Source organism: Salvelinus alpinus, chromosome 2 (genome assembly GCF_045679555.1).
Source record: "Salvelinus alpinus chromosome 2, SLU_Salpinus.1, whole genome shotgun sequence".
Classification (NCBI taxonomy): domain Eukaryota; kingdom Metazoa; phylum Chordata; class Actinopteri; order Salmoniformes; family Salmonidae; genus Salvelinus; species Salvelinus alpinus.
This window is the reverse complement of record NC_092087.1, coordinates 81,448,002-81,465,882: the sequence shown is the minus strand read 5'-3', so window position 1 is coordinate 81,465,882 and position 17,881 is coordinate 81,448,002. Positions and strand designations below refer to the sequence as shown.

The following is a 17,881-nucleotide window of genomic DNA, read 5'->3' as shown; positions in this document are numbered from 1 at the left end:
TAGATTATCTATGTAGTGTGCGACTCTCTCTTATAGTTTATTCGCCTTTAGTCAGCACCTCAACACAAAATCATTTTTCTGGGTGTGTGCCAGCTCATGTTTTCTATTCTACATATTGGCAATGGAAGTTACTTTTAGATTTGTATCATTATAATTTAGATAGAATTATGATTAACCACATGATGTTGATTTAGACGTATGAAAACTTTATAACTGAAATGAAACTGTTCATATAAAAATCATAACTGGCAAGCAGAGCAGTGGAAATGGTACGCTAACTTATCACTCCAAATGGAAAGAAGCAACCCCACACATGAATGGTCTCAAGATGCTTTACTGTTGGCATGACACAGGACTGATGGTAGCGCTCACCTTTTTTCCGGATGCCCCAAACAATCGGAAAGGGGATTCATCAGAGAAAATGACTTTACCCCAGTCCTCAGCAGTTCAATCCCTGTACCTTTTGCAGAATATCAGTCTGTCCCTGATGTTTTTCCTGGAGAGAAGTGGCTTCTTTGCTGCCCTTCTTGACACCAAGCCATCCTCAACGTCTTCACCTCACTGTGCGTGCAGATGCACTCACACCTACCTGCCTGCTGCCAGGCTTCCTCAGCAAGCTCTGTACTGGTGGTGCCCCGATCCCGCAGCTGAATCAACTTTAGGAGACGGTCCTGGAGCTTGCTGGACTTTCTTGGGCGCCCTGAAGCCTTCACAACAATTGAACCGCTCTCCTTGAAGTTCTTGATGATCCGATAAATGGTTGATTTAGGTGCAGTCTTACTGGCAACAATATCCTTGCCTTTGAAGCCCTTTTTGTGCAAAGCAATGATGACTGCATGTGTTTCCTTGCAGGTAATCATGGTTGCCAGAGGAAGAACAATGATTCCAAGCACCACCCTCCTTTTGAAGCTTCCAGTCTGTTATTTGAACTCAATCAGCATGACAGAGTGATCTCCAGCCTTGTCCTCGTCAACACTCACACCTGTGTTAATGAGCGAATCACTGACATATTGTCAGCTGGTCCTTTTGTGGCAGGGCTGAAATGCAGTGGAAATGGTTTTGGGGGATTCAGTTAATTTGCAAGGCAAAGAGGGACTTTGCAATTAATTGCAACTCATCTGATCACTCTTCATAACATTCTGGAGTATATGCAAATTGCCAGCATACAAACTGAGGCAGCAGACTTTGTGAAAATTAATATTTGTGTCATTCTCAACTTTTGGCCATGACTGTACACAAGCACACACTCACGTATAATCATCACATATGCTGCTGCTACTCTGTCATATATCCTGATGCCTAGTGACCTCTATATCTACTGCTATCACTCCAGAATCCCTGCACATTGTAAATATGATATTCAAACTGGCCCTGTATATACACTGCTCAAAAAAATAAAGGGAACACTTAAACAACACAATGTAACTCCAAGTCAATCACACTTCTGTGAAATCAAACTGTCCACTTAGGAAGCAACACTGATTGACAATAAGTTTCACATGCTGTTGTGCAAATGGAATAGACAAAAGGTGGAAATTATAGGCAATTAGCAAGACACCCCCAATAAAGGAGTGGTTCTACAGTTGGTGACCACAGACCACTTCTCAGTTCCTATGCTTCCTGGCTGATGTTTTGGTCACTTTTGAATGCTGGCGGTGCTTTCACTCTAGTGGTAGCATGAGACGGAGTCTACAACCCACACAAGTGGCTCAGGTAATGCAGCTCATCCAGGATGGCACATCAATGCGAGCTGTGGCAAGAAGGTTTGCTGTGTCTGTCAGCGTAGTGTCCAGAGCATGGAGGCGCTACCAGGAGACAGGCCAGTACATCAGGAGACGTGGAGGAGGCCGTAGGAGGGCAACAACCCAGCAGCAGGACCGCTACCTCCGCCTTTGTGCAAGGAGGAGCACTGCCAGAGCCCTGTAAAATGACCTCCAGCAGGCCGCGAATGTGCATGTGTCAGCATATGGTCTCACAAGGGATCTGAGGATCTCATCTCGGTACCTAATGGCATGAACTTGACTAGCCTGCACTGAGCCCTGACCTCAACCCCATCGAACACCTTTGGGATGAATTGGAAAGCCGACTGCAAGCCTGGCCAAATCGTCCAAAATCAGTGCCTGACCTCACTAATGCTGTTGTGGATGAATTGAGTGTTCCAACATCTTCTGGGAAGGCTTTCCACTGTTGTGGAGGCTGTTATAGCAGCAAAGGGGGAACTAACTCCATATTAATGCCCATGATTTTTGAATAAGATGTTCGATGGTGTCCACATACTTTTGGTCATGTAGCGTACTTCTCGTGTTTATTTCATTTTGTTCTACCTTGTTATTGATTACTACATTGTTGGGTTTAGTGCTTGAAAGGCATGTGACATTAAGCATGTGTTACAGGTGGTGTAATGCTGTATTCCCTCTGCTCTTCCTTTACCCTCTGTAGTGGCTCACTGTGCGTCATCCAGACAGATCATCTCACACTGGAAGAACTGTACGCGGCACGACTGTCCTGTCTGCCTGCCGCTAAAGAACGCCAGTGACAAGAAGAACCAGCAACGTGAGTAGCACCCACACACACTGATCTAGGATCAGTTTACTGACTCCCCATATATCAACCATTAGGGTGTAAATCCAAAACTGAACTCAGATCAGTGACTAGAGACCACATCATCCTACTCAATGAGTACTTCATCATCCATAAGACACCGCCACCTGTAGGATATTTATATCCTAGCCTTGTGTTCCTCTAGCTTGGTCTTAGATATGTTTGTGCTGTCTTGCCAATGACCGTAGATCTAGGCAAGACGGCACAATCAGATCTGGGACCAGGCTAGCGTTCCACAGGGCTGGCTGTGAACAGCTCGATGAGCAAGAGTGGACTCCTGCTGGGCTTGTAATCCGAGACGCAGGAGGGAGAGGGGGATGGAGGCATGGAGGGTGTGTGGCTGTCCTGCTGAGCGATTGGCTGGTGGACTGATGATTCATTTAAACCCCCCCAGATGACTGCCTGCCTCCATGGATGCTTTTTCTCTCTTTCTCCTTTCTTGTTCTCACTCTGTTAATTGCTCCCTCTCTCTCCATCGCTTTGCCTTACTCTGCTTTCTTGTTTTTTCCCTTTGCTCTTTTACTCCTTCTTTCTCTCGTTCTCCGCTTGCTCATTCTCTCTCCCTCTGCTCAGCATCTTTCATCACTCTGTTCTTCAGAAAGTTTGTTTCTCTCTGCCTGATTCACATGCTGGAAAGCACAATGGCACCACTGACTACTCCTGCCAGTGTAAATAGCAAGCAGCGTTTCAGTTCGCTCTCCTCTGATTTTTGTTGTCTTATTATGCGTCCAAAATTGCACCCTATTCCCTACATATACCAGGGCCCATAGTGCACTATAGGGAATAGGGTGCCATTTGGGATGCAGGCTTAGAGTAGTATGTTGGCTGATTTTACACATGTAATACCCCCTGAAGGAATTTCTACTGCTCTTGTGTCACAATGTGGTTAAACCACTACGATTAGAACCATATCTGCTGTTTCACACGGCTATCTCATGGCAAGTAAAGTTCCAAGAATAAATATCAATCAAGTTATGAAAGCTTTGTGTGTGTGTGTGCGCTGATTGTGTGTATACATGAATGTGTGCCTACATGACCGTGTGTATATTTGTGTTTGATTACATTGTATAGGACTATAGCTTACAGCATATGTTTACATTGTCAAATCAATCAAAATCAATGTTAACTAGAATCTCTCTCCCCCCTCCAGCCTTGCTGAGTTCCCCCAACGCTGCCCTCCAGAACTCCCTGGCCTCTGTGGTCTCTGGCCCCCCCAGCGCCCCCTCCCTCAACACCCCCACCCCCATTGACCCCTCCTCCATGCAGAGGGCCTATGCCGCCCTGGGCCTGCCGTACAGCAACCAGACCCCCACCCCCGGTCAGACCCCCCCAGGGGAACAGAACGCTACCCAGGGGCAGCATCCACAGCTGATGAGACCCATCAATGCACTAGGTGAAGAGTGGTTTTGTATAGCAGGGCTGTGTTCATTAGGACACTCCACAGAATACATTTGGAAATGTTTTGGAATGGAAAATGGGAATTAGTGTTTTCTTATTGGACCAGGTCAGGTGGTCGCCCTGGGCCACCCTGTTTCAATCAATTTTCTGTTTGCTGCCTAATGAGTACGATCCCAGGTGTGTCAGTTTGGGAGAAGTGTTTGATTAAGAGACCATAGTTTAGTCAGTCTCCATTGGACCTTGCTCAACAGGTTTTATTGTTTAGTTAACTGTCTAGTAACAGTTTCTACTTAATTTAACTGCGTAAACATTAAAGCGTGTGTGTGCGCTTCTGTCTTGTCTGACGAGACGTGTGTGTGTATAATACAATCTTAACTTGCGTCTAGACACATACAGATTCTAACTTGCCGTGTCTCTGTTTCTCCAGGTAACCAGATGGCTCTGGGGGGCGGGGCGATGGGCGTGGCCTCGTCAGATCAGACCAACCTGCACTCAGACTCTCTCAACGCCAACAAGTGAGTCTCAGCAAACATACATCATGTCTAGGAGCTGTGCCAAGGAATTGATTGATTGAATAAGTGGTTATTCAAAAAAAACTGTTGCTTTAGCTGAGAGGAAACCGATCAAGTGACAAACATGAAAGTAGGCGTATAGCACGATCATGGATAATAAGTCAATACATTTAGCTGTATTAAAGATTCTCTCACACAGGTTCCTATATGAATTGACTTGTTGACACAGCACCAGACTTAATTTAATTGTAAATCCTCATGAGCTTTTGTTCAGGCCTATGTAAGATGTTTCCCCTTGTCCTAATCTCCCCCTCTCCTCCCCATGTCAGTCAGCTGCTGTCCGACGGGTCAGGTGTTGGCTCCATGGGAGGTAGCCTGCCCACCGCCGCCCCCCTCTCAGCATCGGGAGTCAGGAAGACCTGGCATGAACACGTCACTCAGGACCTCCGCAACCACCTCGTCCACAAACTGTACGTCCAGATGGCTGCAGTGGGAAAACGACCATAGAAAACTGTTAAAATACTCTTATCTCAATGGAATACTCAACACAAGTCTCTCAGTCGTGGTTCAGTTCCAAAGCAGTGGTTTTGTATTGTGACTCACCGGGAGCCGTTAGCTGTATTGTCACCCACCACACAAACAACTTCCTAGTCACAACCACCCACATCCACTTATATCAGAAGCTCTGTAATGAGAAAGTCATGTTCTTAAGGTGACATAAGCAGTGAACCACTTGAAAAGATTCTAGAGACTCCGAGTCCTTCCCATGTTCATTAGTTTGTTTATTCAATGCCTCTGCTCTCTCCCTCTACTTCTTTCTGTTCAGAGTACAAGCCATTTTCCCCACCCCAGATCCGGCAGCTCTAAAGGATAGGCGGATGGAGAACCTGGTGGCATACGCTAGGAAGGTCGAGGGGGACATGTACGAGTCTGCCAATAGCAGGGTACGACACACACACGCACACACACACAAGCTAGGAAGGTGGAGGGGTACAGTGCATTCGGAAAGTATTCAGACCCCTTTCCACATTTTGTTACATTACAGCCTTATTCTAAAATGGATTAAGTTGTTTTTTCCTCATCAATCTACACACAATAGCCCATAATGACAAAGCAAAAACAGATTTTTAGGAATGTTTGCAAATGTTTTAAAAATAAACACATTTTCAGACCCTTTACTCAGTACTTTGTTGAAGCACCTTTGACAGCGATTACAGCCTCAAGTCTTCTTGGGTATGACGCTACAAGCTTGGCACACCTGTATTTGGAGTTTCTCAAAAATGTTCTCTGCAGGGCCCCTCGATCTGTCAAGTTGGATGGGGAGCGTTGCTGCACAGCCATTTTCTGGTCTCCAGAGATATTTGATTAGGTTCAAGTTCGGGCTCTGGCGGGTCACTCAAGGGCATTCAGAGACTTGTCCCTAAGCCACTCCTGCATTGTCTTGGCTGTTTGCTTAGGGTTGTTGTCCTGTTGGAAGGTGAACCTTCACCCCAGTCTGAGGTCCTGAGTGCTCTGGAGCAGGTTTTCATCAAGGATCTTTTTATACTTTGCTCCGTTCATCTTTGCCTCGATCCTGACTAGTCTCCCAGTCCCTGCTGCTTAAAAACATCCCCACAGCATGATCCTGCCACCACCATGCTTCACCGTAGGGATGCTGCCACCACCAAGCTTCACCGTAGGGATGGTGCCAGGTTTCCTCTGGGTGTGACGCTTGGAATTCAGGCCCAAAAGACTCTTGTTTTTCATGGTCAGGGACCTTTAGGTCTCAAAACAAACTCCAAGCGGGCTGTCATGTGACTTTTACTGGTGAGTGGCTTCCATCTGGTCACAACCATGAAGGCCTGATTGGTGTAGTGCTGCAAAGATGGTTGTCCTTCTGGAAGGTTCTCCCATCTCCACAGAGGAGCTCTGGAGCTCTCTGTCAGAGTGACCATCGGGTTCTTGGTCACCTCCCTGACCAAGGCCCTTCTCCCTCAATTGATCAGTTTTGCCTGGCGGCCAGCTCTAGCAAGAATCTTGGTGGTTCCAAACTTCTTCCATTGAAGAATGATGGAGGCCACTATGTTCTTGGGGACCTTCAATGCTGCAGATATTTTTTGGTGTCCTTACCCAGATCTGTGCTGCGACACAATCTTGTCTCAGAGCTCTACAGACAATTCCTTCGAGCTCGTGGCTTGGTTTTTGCTCTGACATGCACTGTGGGACCTTATATAGACAGGTGTGTGCTTTTCCAAATGATGTTCAATCAATTGAATTTACCACAGGTAAATTTACCACAGCAAAGGGTCTGAAAACTTGTGTAAATAAGGATTTTTTTTTTTATATATATACATTTGCAAACATGTATAAACCTGTTTTCGCTTTGTCATTATGGGGTATTGGGTGTAGATTGAGGGGGGGGAAATTATATAATCAAGGGGTCTGAATACTTTCTGAACGCACTGTACGATTCTGCCAACATTAGGGTACAACGTGCACTGGGAAGGTGGAGGGGGACATGTACGATTCTGCCAACATCAGGGTACGACGACGCGCGCTGGGAAGGGGAAGGTGGAGGGGGACATCAGGGTACGACGACGCGCGCTGGGAAGGGGAAGGTGGAGGGGGACATTAGGGTACGACGCGCGTGCTGGGAAGGTGGAGGGGGACATTAGGGTACGACGATGCGCGCTGGGAAGGTGGAGGGGGACATTAGGGTACGACGCGCGTGCTGGGAAGGTGGAGGGGGACATTAGGGTACGACGATGCGCGCTGGGAAGGTGGAGGGGGACATTAGGGTACGACGCGCGTGCTGGGAAGGTGGAGGGGGACATCAGGGTACGACGACGCGCACTGGGAAGGTGGAGGGGGACATTAGGGTACGACGCGCGTGCTGGGAAGGTGGAGGGGGACATTAGGGTACGACGATGCGCGCTGGGAAGGTGGAGGGGGACATTAGGGTACGACGATGCGCGCTGGGAAGGTGGAGGGGGACATTAGGGTACGACGATGCGCGCTGGGAAGGTGGAGGGGGACATTAGGGTACGACGATGCGCGCTGGGAAGGTGGAGGGGGACATTAGGGTACGACGATGCGCGCTGGGAAGGTGGAGGGGGACATTAGGGTACGACGATGCGCGCTGGGAAGGTGGAGGGGGACATTAGGGTACGACGCGCGTGCTGGGAAGGTGGAGGGGGACATTAGGGTACGACGCGCGTGCTGGGAAGGTGGAGGGGGACATGTACGATTCTGCCAACATCAGGGTACGACGACGCGCACTGGGAAGGTGGAGGGGGACATTAGGGTACGACGCGCGTGCTGGGAAGGTGGAGGGGGACATTAGGGTACGACGCGCGTGCTGGGAAGGTGGAGGGGGACATGTACGATTCTGCCAACATCAGGGTACGACGACGCGCACTGGGAAGGTGGAGGGGGACATGTACGATTCTGCCAACATCAGGGTACGACGACGCGCACTGGGAAGGTGGAGGGGGACATGTACGATTCTGCCAACATTAGGGTACAACGCGCGCGCTGGGAAGGTGGAGGGGGACATTAGGGTACGACGCGCACTGGGAAGGTGGAGGTGGACATGGATCAGTCTGCCCACATTAGGGTACGACGTGCGCGCTAGGAAGGTGGAGGGGGACATGGATGAGTCTGCCAACAGCAGGGTCCACAGCTCACATTCCCCAGAAACAAGCCCCTTGAATAGTCCTCAGTGTCCTGCTTTTATCTGTTCTATCAGTTTGTGCTCTTACCAACACTTGAGCGCTGAAGTTGATGAGCCATAATGGTGGTAAACTAGTTTTTATGCATTCTAATAGTTTGTAGTTTTTAGACTGCTAGATTGTTTTGAACTACATTACCCAACCATTTTATTCATTCATTTGTTGTCTCCCCTGCAGGATGAATACTACCACTTTCTGGCAGAGAAGATCTATAAAATCCAGAAGGAGCTGGAGGAGAAGAGGAGGTCTCGGCTCCAGAAACAGATCATCAACCAGGGGCCTCTGACGGCTGCAGGAGCCCAACAGCAGCCTGGAGGTCTCCCGCAGCCCAACTCCCTGGGCCCTGGGCAGTCTGTTAGGCCACAGAGTGAGTACCAAGCCATAACCCTAAACCCTAACATTCTGGAGGTGGTAGTAGTGGTGGTGGGTAGTCCAAAGCCAGGGCTTTTCTTGAACTGTTTGGGGGGTTGCTTTTCTGCCATCTTTGTTTGCTGCTCTTCTCCAACCCTTAACTTATCCTGCTGTCTTTCTCTGCTTCCTCCTCTTCCTCAGATGGACCTGTGTCTATGCCCAATGTGCCAAATCAGATCATGAATCGCATGCAAATTGTTCAAGGTACCAACCCCACCCTAGGTTTTCTTACTTAAGGCAATTTGTGTGTGTGGTGTGAATCTGCGTATTCGTGTCAATCAATTTGATGTATGCGCTTGGCATCTCTCTACAGGTGTGTTGTGCGTCATTTCCTGTGTGCGTGGTGAAGGCGCGTGCGTGTGCGTGGTGAGGGCGTGTGCGTGGTGAGGGCGCGTGCGTGGTGAGGGCGCGCGTCTTGACTGACGTTGTGCTCCACCTCTCCTCTGCAGGGCTCAATCAGTTCAGCCCCATGGCCCTGCCCAACATCCAGATGTCCCAGCAGCCTCTAGGGCCCCGTGCCGCCTCCCCCATGAACCACCCCACACAGATCAACATGGGCTCCGTCCCCTCCGTGAGTACCACACACACACACTAGGATATACAAGGGTGTCCTGTCAACACCTCCCATAGTGCGCTAATTTTGACCAGAGCCCTATGTAGGGAATAGGGTGCCATTTGGGACGCAGCACATAATGTTCTCTCCAGCCATGACTCACCGTATGTTGGAGAGTATTTTTAGTGGCCAAGAGAGAAGTGTCAGTTAGGGCCTTTTGTTAGGTTGAAATGATGCAGCAGCACCACTCCTCTGAGGTACAGCACTGCTGGCATGGTTTACTGTTGTACCAAGACTGACTGAGAGAGGGGGGGTGGAGAGAGAAGAATGGAGAGAACAAGGGATGTGAAAGAGAGGGGGCAGGATGGAGAGATGGGGATGGAGAGTTTTTACTCCCAGCATTCCCTCTTAACGCTCAGCAGCATCACAGCGACAGTTCTTTAGTAAAACCGTAGCGTGGGATGCGGGAGTTACAGGGGTCACGTTTCAGCACACAACGCGCCATTTATTTTAGTTTTCCTGGTGCTTTGTCAGTCAGAGCGCCGCTTGCTCACTGATGACGCCGCCTTGTCGAGAGCTCTCGTAGTGATAATTGATGATCTCTCCCCTTATAGACAACCCCTCTGTTGGTGCTGTCTGGGAGAGATGGCACAGTGACTAGTTGAAATGGCAAACTGGTTGTATTCAGATTTTAAATTGGTATTCACATAGGCTTGAAGGGATATATTGAAATTATGCTGTATTTTAGGGGCCCCAGACTATAGCATTAAGGCTGGCATACTACTCTTTACGCTTCATTGTGTTTGTGTATATCTAGGATTTGATTGATTGGTTCTGCTATTACCACGGTAACACTCTCTCCTCCTCAGATGGGTCTGTCTCCCTCGCGGATGCCACAGGCCCAGGGCATGCTGGGAGCCCACGGCGGCGGTGGCAGCATGGTGGGCCAGACAGCCAATCAAAATAGTCAATTCCATCCCCCTCAGATCCCATTTCCCCCCTCTACCTCCGGCGCCATGAATGCTAACAACCTGGGTCTAGGCCAGCCCCCAGCACAGGCTGCTGTCACACAGGTGAGAGATAAAGGGAGTGAGGGTTAGATAGATGGTGGAAGGGAAGGCCTGGGCTACTGTCACAAGGGTGAGAGATGGATGGGGGGGTTCAATTTCCCACTAAAATCAGTAACCGTCACAACTCACACACTGACTATCATGAGGTTCCCTTCTTAACTCAAGTCTCTGTGTGTGTTTGGTTTATGTGTATGTAATCGTTGTTCTGTGTCGTCTTCTGTTGTGTGTGTGTGTGTGTGTGCCTCCTCTCTCTCCCTACAGCAGCAGTCGCCGCAGCAGCAGAGTGCTAACCTCCCCATGAGTGCACTTGGTCCCCTGGGCCCCCAGCTCCCCTCCCAGCCCCCCCTGCGCTCCACTCCTCCACCCTCTTCCTCCACAGGGGGGCCCACAACTAACCTGCAGCCCCCCAAGCCCTCCAGCCGCAGCTCAACCCCCACCCTTTCCACCCCCGGTCCTGGTCCTTCCAACACCCCTCCCCGCCCAAACCTGACCCAGACCCAGCCACATACCCCCCTCCAGCCACAGACTCAGTCCCAACCCCAACCGGAGCTTCCTACAGTGCAGCCCCCGACCACGCCGGTGAGAGCCCTGAGACCGCATGGCATGCCCTTCCACCTTGAACTTCTACCTACGACATCCCTTTCTAACCTCTCACCTTCAACCCTTTCTGGTTGACCTTTTGACCTCCGTTGACCATGCCATCTTGTGTTCTAGCTGCATGACAACCAGTCCACCAAACTCACTAGTCTCTCACTCACTGATTTCACAAATTGTGAAGAACTTGCTTTCCACTAACTGCTCATTTGACCCTCTTTTTATTATTCCTCCTTTTTCCCTTTTTCTTTCTTTTGCTCACTCTCCTTTTTTCTCGCTCTTCCTCTCACTCTGGCGCTCTCTCCTTCTCTCTCTCTTTCAGCTTTCTCAGACAGGTGCCAGTCTGGATAACAGGGTGCCCACCCCAGCTTCTGCCGCCAGCGGCGACTTGCATTCACACTCCCAGCATGCTTTGCCTGACCTGCCGGCCCAGGAGACCAAGGCCGAGCCGCGGCTTAGGGACCAGCGGGAGTTTGAGTCGGCCAGTGGCAAGACCGAGCCCAAGATGGAGGTGTGTTTTGTTTGTTCATTCATTCAGGCTTGGTTAAGCTGAGCTCCAGAAGTCATGTGGAGTCCCTCCATGTCATTAGACAATGTTGAATCATAGAAATAGAAGCTATGAATCACATGGTTTATACTGTAAACAAGGCATTTCCCCTAGCTTTATTAATTGCCCATCTTTACTTCCTGTTTGCAGACTGAGGAGGACTCTGGTTCCCTGTCAGTGAAGGAGGAGCCAGAAGAGAAGCAGGTGCCAATGGAGACTGAGGAGAAGAAGCTGGAAATGAAGACTGAGCCCAAAGAGGAGGAGGGGGGAGGAGCCAACGGCACAGTGTCCTTATCCCCTTCTCAGTCACGGAGAAAAAGTGAGCTCTCTCTCTCTCCTCTCCTCTCTCTGCCAAAGCAAGTGAAATGGATAATAAACAATAAAAATGTTCTAAAATAATAAAGACATTATGTCATATTATGTCTATATACAGTGTTGTAACGGTGTGCAAATAGTTAAAGTACAAAAGGGAAAATAAATATAGGTTGTATTTACAATGGTGTTTGTTCTTCACTGGTTGCCCTTTTCTTGTGGTACAGGTCACATCTTGCTGCTGTGATGGCACACTGTGGTATTTCACCCAATAGATATGGGAGTTTATCAAAAATGGTATTCTGGCCACCTTTCTCTTTCTCTCTCGCCATCTCTCGCCATTCTCTCTAGCCATCTCTCGCCATTCTCTCTAGCCATCTCTCGCCATTCTCTCTAGCCATCTCTCACCATTCTCTCTAGCAATCTCTCTCTTTCTCTCGCCGTTCTCTCTAGCAATCTCTCTCTCTCTCTAGACATCTCTCTCCTTCCCTCAAGAAGAGACTAGGGACAGGACAAGGAATTGGTCTAGGATGAAACTTATTAAAAAACACCTATTAAATCTCTTTCTCTCCATATCTGTTCTAGTCTTTAAGCCAGAGGAGCTGCGCCAGGCCCTCATGCCCACCCTAGAGTCTCTTTACAGACAGGACCCAGAGTCTCTACCCTTCAGACAGCCTGTAGACCCCATGGTACTGGGCATCCCAGTGAGTACACACAGACACGCTACAGACAGGACCCAGAGTCTCTACCCTTCAGACAGCATGTAGACCCCATGATGCAGGGCATCCCAGTGAGTACAGACAGGACCCAGAGTCTCTACCCTTCAGACAGCATGTAGACCCCATGTTGCAGGGCATCCCAGTGAGTACACACAGACACGCTACAGACAGGACCCAGAGTCTCTACCCTTCAGACAGCATGTAGACCCCATGTTGCAGGGCATCCCAGTGAGTACACACAGACACGCTACAGACAGGACCCAGAGTCTCTACCCTTCAGACAGCATGTAGACCCCATGGTACTGGGCATCCCAGTGAGTACACACAGACACGCTACAGACAGGACCCAGAGTCTCTACCCTTCAGACAGCCTGTAGACCCCATGGTACTGGGCATCCCAGTGAGTACACACAGACACGCTACAGACAGGACCCAGAGTCTCTACCCTTCAGACAGCCTGTAGACCCCATGGTACTGGGCATCCCAGTGAGTACACACAGACACGCTACAGACAGGACCCAAAGTCTCTACCCTTCAGACAGCCTGTAGACCCCATGGTACTGGGCATCCCAGTGAGTACACACAGACACGCTACAGACAGGACCCAGAGTCTCTACCCTTTAGTCATTCCACCTGAAACTTCCATTCTAGCAAATCTGAATTCTACTCCTAATACAGACCTGCCAACATGCACGCATTTTGCGTACCAACTACGCAATTCTCTGTCCTTGTACGCAGGTACGAGATCCCAGTTAAAAGTATGCAGAAATGAATGGGGCCTGATACATTTTTTTTTATTATTAATAAACAAAATAAATCCTCTGAGTAAATCTAACATCCCGATTCTCAAACTGCAACACACAGACATGTACAGAGTTTGTGTCAACGGACATGGAGATGAATACATCGTTATTGGACGTAGCTACCCCGTGTCTGCCCCTCCTGTTTGTTGTGATGTTGAGTTTGCCGACTGTCAGCTGTACGTAAACACACAGTCCACTCCGTGTGTTGTAGAAAGGTAACTTTAGCGAACATAAGATGGACATTCAGTGGGCTCTAAAGTGCCAGCAGTTCACTCGCATTTGCTAGTGAAATAAATTAAATGCAAATACGAAAAATAACTTGCATTTGTGCGAGTGTGATATACATTTAATTCTGCCTCCCATTAGTTGTATTTTCCACATAACATTACGAGGATCACGGAACCTGAGACTGTAACTGTAATTATGATCCACGTCACTAGCATTACAAAAGTAAAATGAAAAATAAATATAAACCTCTAGGCATTAAATGGAGTCGGGAGTTTAGAAGACTGAATGATGAAGAATGAATGAGTGTCCGGTATTAGCTATGGAGGCAATGCTTCTAAAATGCCGTTGCACTAGATTTGAGATTTTATACATTTTGAAACTCTGAAATTATGTATGCACTGCAAAGAAATACAATAGGCACCTTTACATAGGCTGAAACACCAGACTCTTCTGGCGAACAGCGTTCAGATTCCCTTTGCGGTAGCCTACTGAACAGCGGTCGGATTCCCTTTGCGGTAGCCTACTGAACAGCGGTCGGATTCCCTTTGCGGTAGCCTACTGAACAGCGTTCGGATTCCCTTTGCGGTAGCCTACTGAACAGCGTTCGGATTCCCTTTGCGGTAGCCTACTGAACAGCGGTCGGATTCTCTTTGCGGTAGCCTACTGAACAGCGGTCGGATTCCCTTTGCGGTAGCCTACTGAACCTACTTAAAAGTATGAATCTTTTATTTATGTTTTGTAAAATACTTTTTCAGAGGACTGAACATGAAATGTACTGGTGTCAAACCTACGCTCTACCTGGAGAGACACAACCAGCTTTCTGACGAGGAGCTGTCCATTGGCCAGGACACCCGCACCTCCTTAGGAAGCCAAGGCAAGCTGGATCTGAAAACCTATGCAGATGTCAGAAACTTATTTTCTTCTGCAGTAGACTACATGTTGCTGAAATTTCCATTTGGAGATGTGCTCCTCCAGCATGCTGTGGTCGCTGACATTGCCAACAGGCAGACTGCCAAGTTCTCATCCCTCAACTTTTTCATGGCACACTTTCCCTGCATTATTCCTGAGGGAGCCTCTGTTGATCTGGTGGAAGATGAGTTTAGACTATTAGGCAACACCATTTGAGCAGAGTCTGGTCAACATGCGCACGGATCAGGCCTGGAGAGAAATCAGCACAATGAAAAGGGGGGGCAGCCTGGTCTACTCCCACCTTTCGGCTGAGATGCTGGGGATATTGGTCATTTTCCACAGCAATGCAGACTGAGAACGAACATTCAGTCTCGTTTCGAAGAACAAAACCCAGTACAGAGCCTCCCTCAGTACAGACCTGCTGAGTGCCCTTGTTACCAAGGTTTCAATGATTGCCAGAATAACTGTTTGCCACAGAGAAGTCTAGCCAGATACCCTGCTGCGTAAGGCTAAATCTGCTAGCTACCTGTCTAGGAAATGGTTTCCTGAACATTTGAAGGTCTTCTGAAGATTTGTTCTCACTCACTGTTTCCTATCATAGCTTTTTCCTTTATTATGGATAACATGTTTTTGATGCTCTGCTTCAAACATTTGTTCTTATCATATCAGAGTTTAAAAAAAAAAGTTTTATCGTGGATAAGACGTTTGTACATTTTTTACCTAAACAAATAACTTATTTGTTTAATCAAATAAAAAAAACTCCAAGAATAAAGGCCCTTTGTTCTTTCTAATTAGATCTTGTTGATGTGTGTAAATGGAATGCTGTCAAATAAAGTATTCCAACCTTTTATAGACTTGATTTGGTACAATTCTATAATTGCGATCAGACTAACAAACAGCTCTCGCACGAGTGTGCGGTGGGGAAAGAACTCCAATTCGGCCCGTACTACGCGCTCGAGGTCAATCGCCAATTTGCCGCGCGCGTCTGGTACTCTAAAAAGTTGGACAGGGTTGGCAGGTCTGCTAATATTTTAGGATGAATCATGGGTTATATTCACTTTATTTTCTATGAAAATATGTCTGCATATGTTTGTTAGGTGTAGCAATTGACTGATGCGGTCTGATGAACAACTGACTTTCTTCCCTCCAGGACTACTTTGACATCGTGAAGAACCCCATCGACCTGTCCACCATAAAGCGTAAGCTGGACACGGGTCAGTACCAGGAACCCTGGCAGTACGTGGAAGACATCTGGGTCATGTTCAACAATGCCTGGATCTACAACCGCAAGACGTCCCGCGTCTACAAATTCTGCTCCAAGCTGGCCGAGGTGTTTGAGCTGGAGATAGACCCCGTTATGATGAGCCTTGGCTACTGCTGCGGCCGCAAGGTGAGATGAAGGGATGGGAGGGTGGTGGAGGGAGGGTGGTGGAGAAAGGGAGGGAGGGTGGTGGAGAAAGGATGGATGGGAAGGTGGTGGAGGAAGGATGGATGGGAAGGTGGTGGAGAAAGGATGGGAGGGTGGTGGAGAAAGGGAGGGTGGTGGAAGGATGGGAGGGTGGTGGAGGAAGGGAGGGATGGGAGGGTGGTGGAGGAAGGGAGGGATGGGAGGGTGGTGGAGAAAGGGATGGATGGGAAGGTGGTGGTGGAGGAAGGATGGGAGGGTGGTGGAGAAAGGGAGGGAGGGTGGTGGAGAAAGGGAGGGAGGGTGGTGGAGGGAGGGTGGTGGAGGAAGGGATGGAGGGGAGGGTGGTGCAGGAAGGGAGGGATGGGAGGGTGGGTGGTGGAGGAAGGGATGGAGGGGAGGGTGGTGGAGGGATGGGAGGGTGGTGGAGGAAGGGAGGGAGAGATGGGAGGGTGGTGGAGGAAGGGAGGGAGGGATGGGATGGTGGTGGAGGAAGGGAGGGAGGATCGGAGGCAGAGATTGTTTTCATCTCTGAAATGAACTTTTCTTGCAAATCTGAATTCTAACATTTTCTTGTTGGCCACTTCCTTTGCAGTATGAGTTCTCTCCTCAAACTCTCTGCTGTTATGGTAAGCAGTTGTGCACCATACCAACCGGCGGCACCTACTACAGCTACCAGAACAGGTAAGCGTTGCCTCTCTGCGCTAAATGGCAGAGTGCTCAATCAGAACACTGCCCCCTTGCTCCACCTGGTGTTCAGGTCATGTAACTTCAGCTAGTTTTTCCTCTGCATGCGTTAGGATGGGGTTGTGCAGCACAGCGGCCGTGGCGTGTGAATAGATAGCATAACGCTGTAACACAAGGCCGCATGCTCTGAGCCCGTATTAATAAAGCATCTCCGATTAGGAGTGCTGATCTAGGATCAGTTTGGCCTTTTAGATTACCAGATAACGCCTTAAGATAACATGGATCGGGGGGGGGGTCTGATCCTAGATCAGCACTCGTTTGCAGAATGGTTTATGAATATACAGGCCCTGATCTCTCTTGCAGCATGGTCTACTGTTCTGACACTCCCAAGTTTTAATGGAAAGATTTGCATTGAAGTTTAATGTACAAGTACTGTACAACTCTGACATAGGAATGACTTTTCTGATGTTCATATGCACTGACAACCTTTTTAGGTAGTCATCGTATTTCAGATCTGTACATTTAGCAGACACTTTTATCCAGAGTGACTTAGTTAATGCATCTACTTAAGGCAGCTAGGTACGACAACCACAATTCAGTTATATCTAGTTGAGGCACATGGATGTTTTCCATGTCTGTTGGTGCTCTTTGGGCCTGGTGCCATTTTCTGTGTTGCTATAGTGTATGTGTGTGTCTCGTCTTGTTCCAGGTATCATTTCTGTGAGAAGTGCTTCAATGAGATCCAGGGGCACAATGTGACGTTAGGGGACGACCCAGCACAACCACAGACGTGAGTCAACCCGTCTCTGCTTGTTCTCCGGTTCACTTCATTCATCTCATTCAAACTCCAATAGAATCTTGTTTTATATTCAGGTATTTGCAGTAAATGTTTGTTTCATGTCATGATTTAACCGTGTCATCTAACCAGTTGCTGTCTTCTCTGCCTCCTCAGAATGATATGTAAAGACCAGTTTGAGAGGAAGAAGAACGATACACTAGACCATGAACCGTAAGGCTCTTTAACCAGCCATCTGTATGTGTATGGCTCACACTCACTCCATATACCTTTCATATCAGCCTGCTGCTCCTGCAGATGTCCTGACTAGACTTCCTGGTCAGCTCTGAAGCGCCGTCTGGTGTTTCGTTTTATATCACCTAGGGGAGCATTTCAACATGTACACCTTTGGCCACGTGCTTGATTTTCAATAGGCAACATAAGAGCCACTCATAGATCTCCACTTTTGCGCACCTTTTCATTTCCGTTCTATTTACACATTTGAGGTTTATTATAACAAAAAGTCTCATTTTTTAAAAATGAATATATAAATGAATAATGGCCTACATATGTGTATTGTGTTCCAACCCCTCCTACAAAGGCGCACTTGCATTGGTCTGCTTGCACGTGCGTAAGAACTGGAGGAA

At 48.4% G+C, this 17,881-nt stretch overlaps 1 protein-coding gene across 4 annotated transcripts in view; it reads left to right on the top strand.

Annotated features, from left to right (window-relative positions):
- Positions 1 to 17,881, top strand: part of LOC139567927 (CREB-binding protein-like) — a 68,098-nt gene that overhangs the window by 40,592 nt on the left and 9,625 nt on the right. Inside the window, exons 5-21 of one of the 4 annotated variants that reach the window (XM_071389537.1) lie at positions 2,440 to 2,553; positions 3,752 to 3,994; positions 4,427 to 4,514; positions 4,841 to 4,981; positions 5,338 to 5,455; positions 8,399 to 8,588; positions 8,774 to 8,836; positions 9,082 to 9,203; positions 10,055 to 10,258; positions 10,520 to 10,834; positions 11,172 to 11,360; positions 11,547 to 11,715; positions 12,294 to 12,412; positions 15,518 to 15,757; positions 16,368 to 16,456; positions 17,169 to 17,249; positions 17,412 to 17,468. In XM_071389537.1, coding sequence (XP_071245638.1) covers positions 2,440 to 2,553; positions 3,752 to 3,994; positions 4,427 to 4,514; positions 4,841 to 4,981; positions 5,338 to 5,455; positions 8,399 to 8,588; positions 8,774 to 8,836; positions 9,082 to 9,203; positions 10,055 to 10,258; positions 10,520 to 10,834; positions 11,172 to 11,360; positions 11,547 to 11,715; positions 12,294 to 12,412; positions 15,518 to 15,757; positions 16,368 to 16,456; positions 17,169 to 17,249; positions 17,412 to 17,468 — 2,542 coding nt within the window. Of the gene's footprint in view, positions 1 to 2,439; positions 2,554 to 3,751; positions 3,995 to 4,426; positions 4,515 to 4,840; positions 4,982 to 5,337; positions 5,456 to 8,398; positions 8,589 to 8,773; positions 8,837 to 9,081; positions 9,204 to 10,054; positions 10,259 to 10,516; positions 10,835 to 11,171; positions 11,361 to 11,546; positions 11,716 to 12,293; positions 12,413 to 15,517; positions 15,758 to 16,367; positions 16,457 to 17,168; positions 17,250 to 17,411; positions 17,469 to 17,881 lie in introns of all 4 variants that reach the window. The other 3 variants (XM_071389536.1, XM_071389538.1, XM_071389540.1) reach the window with 3 other exon arrangements.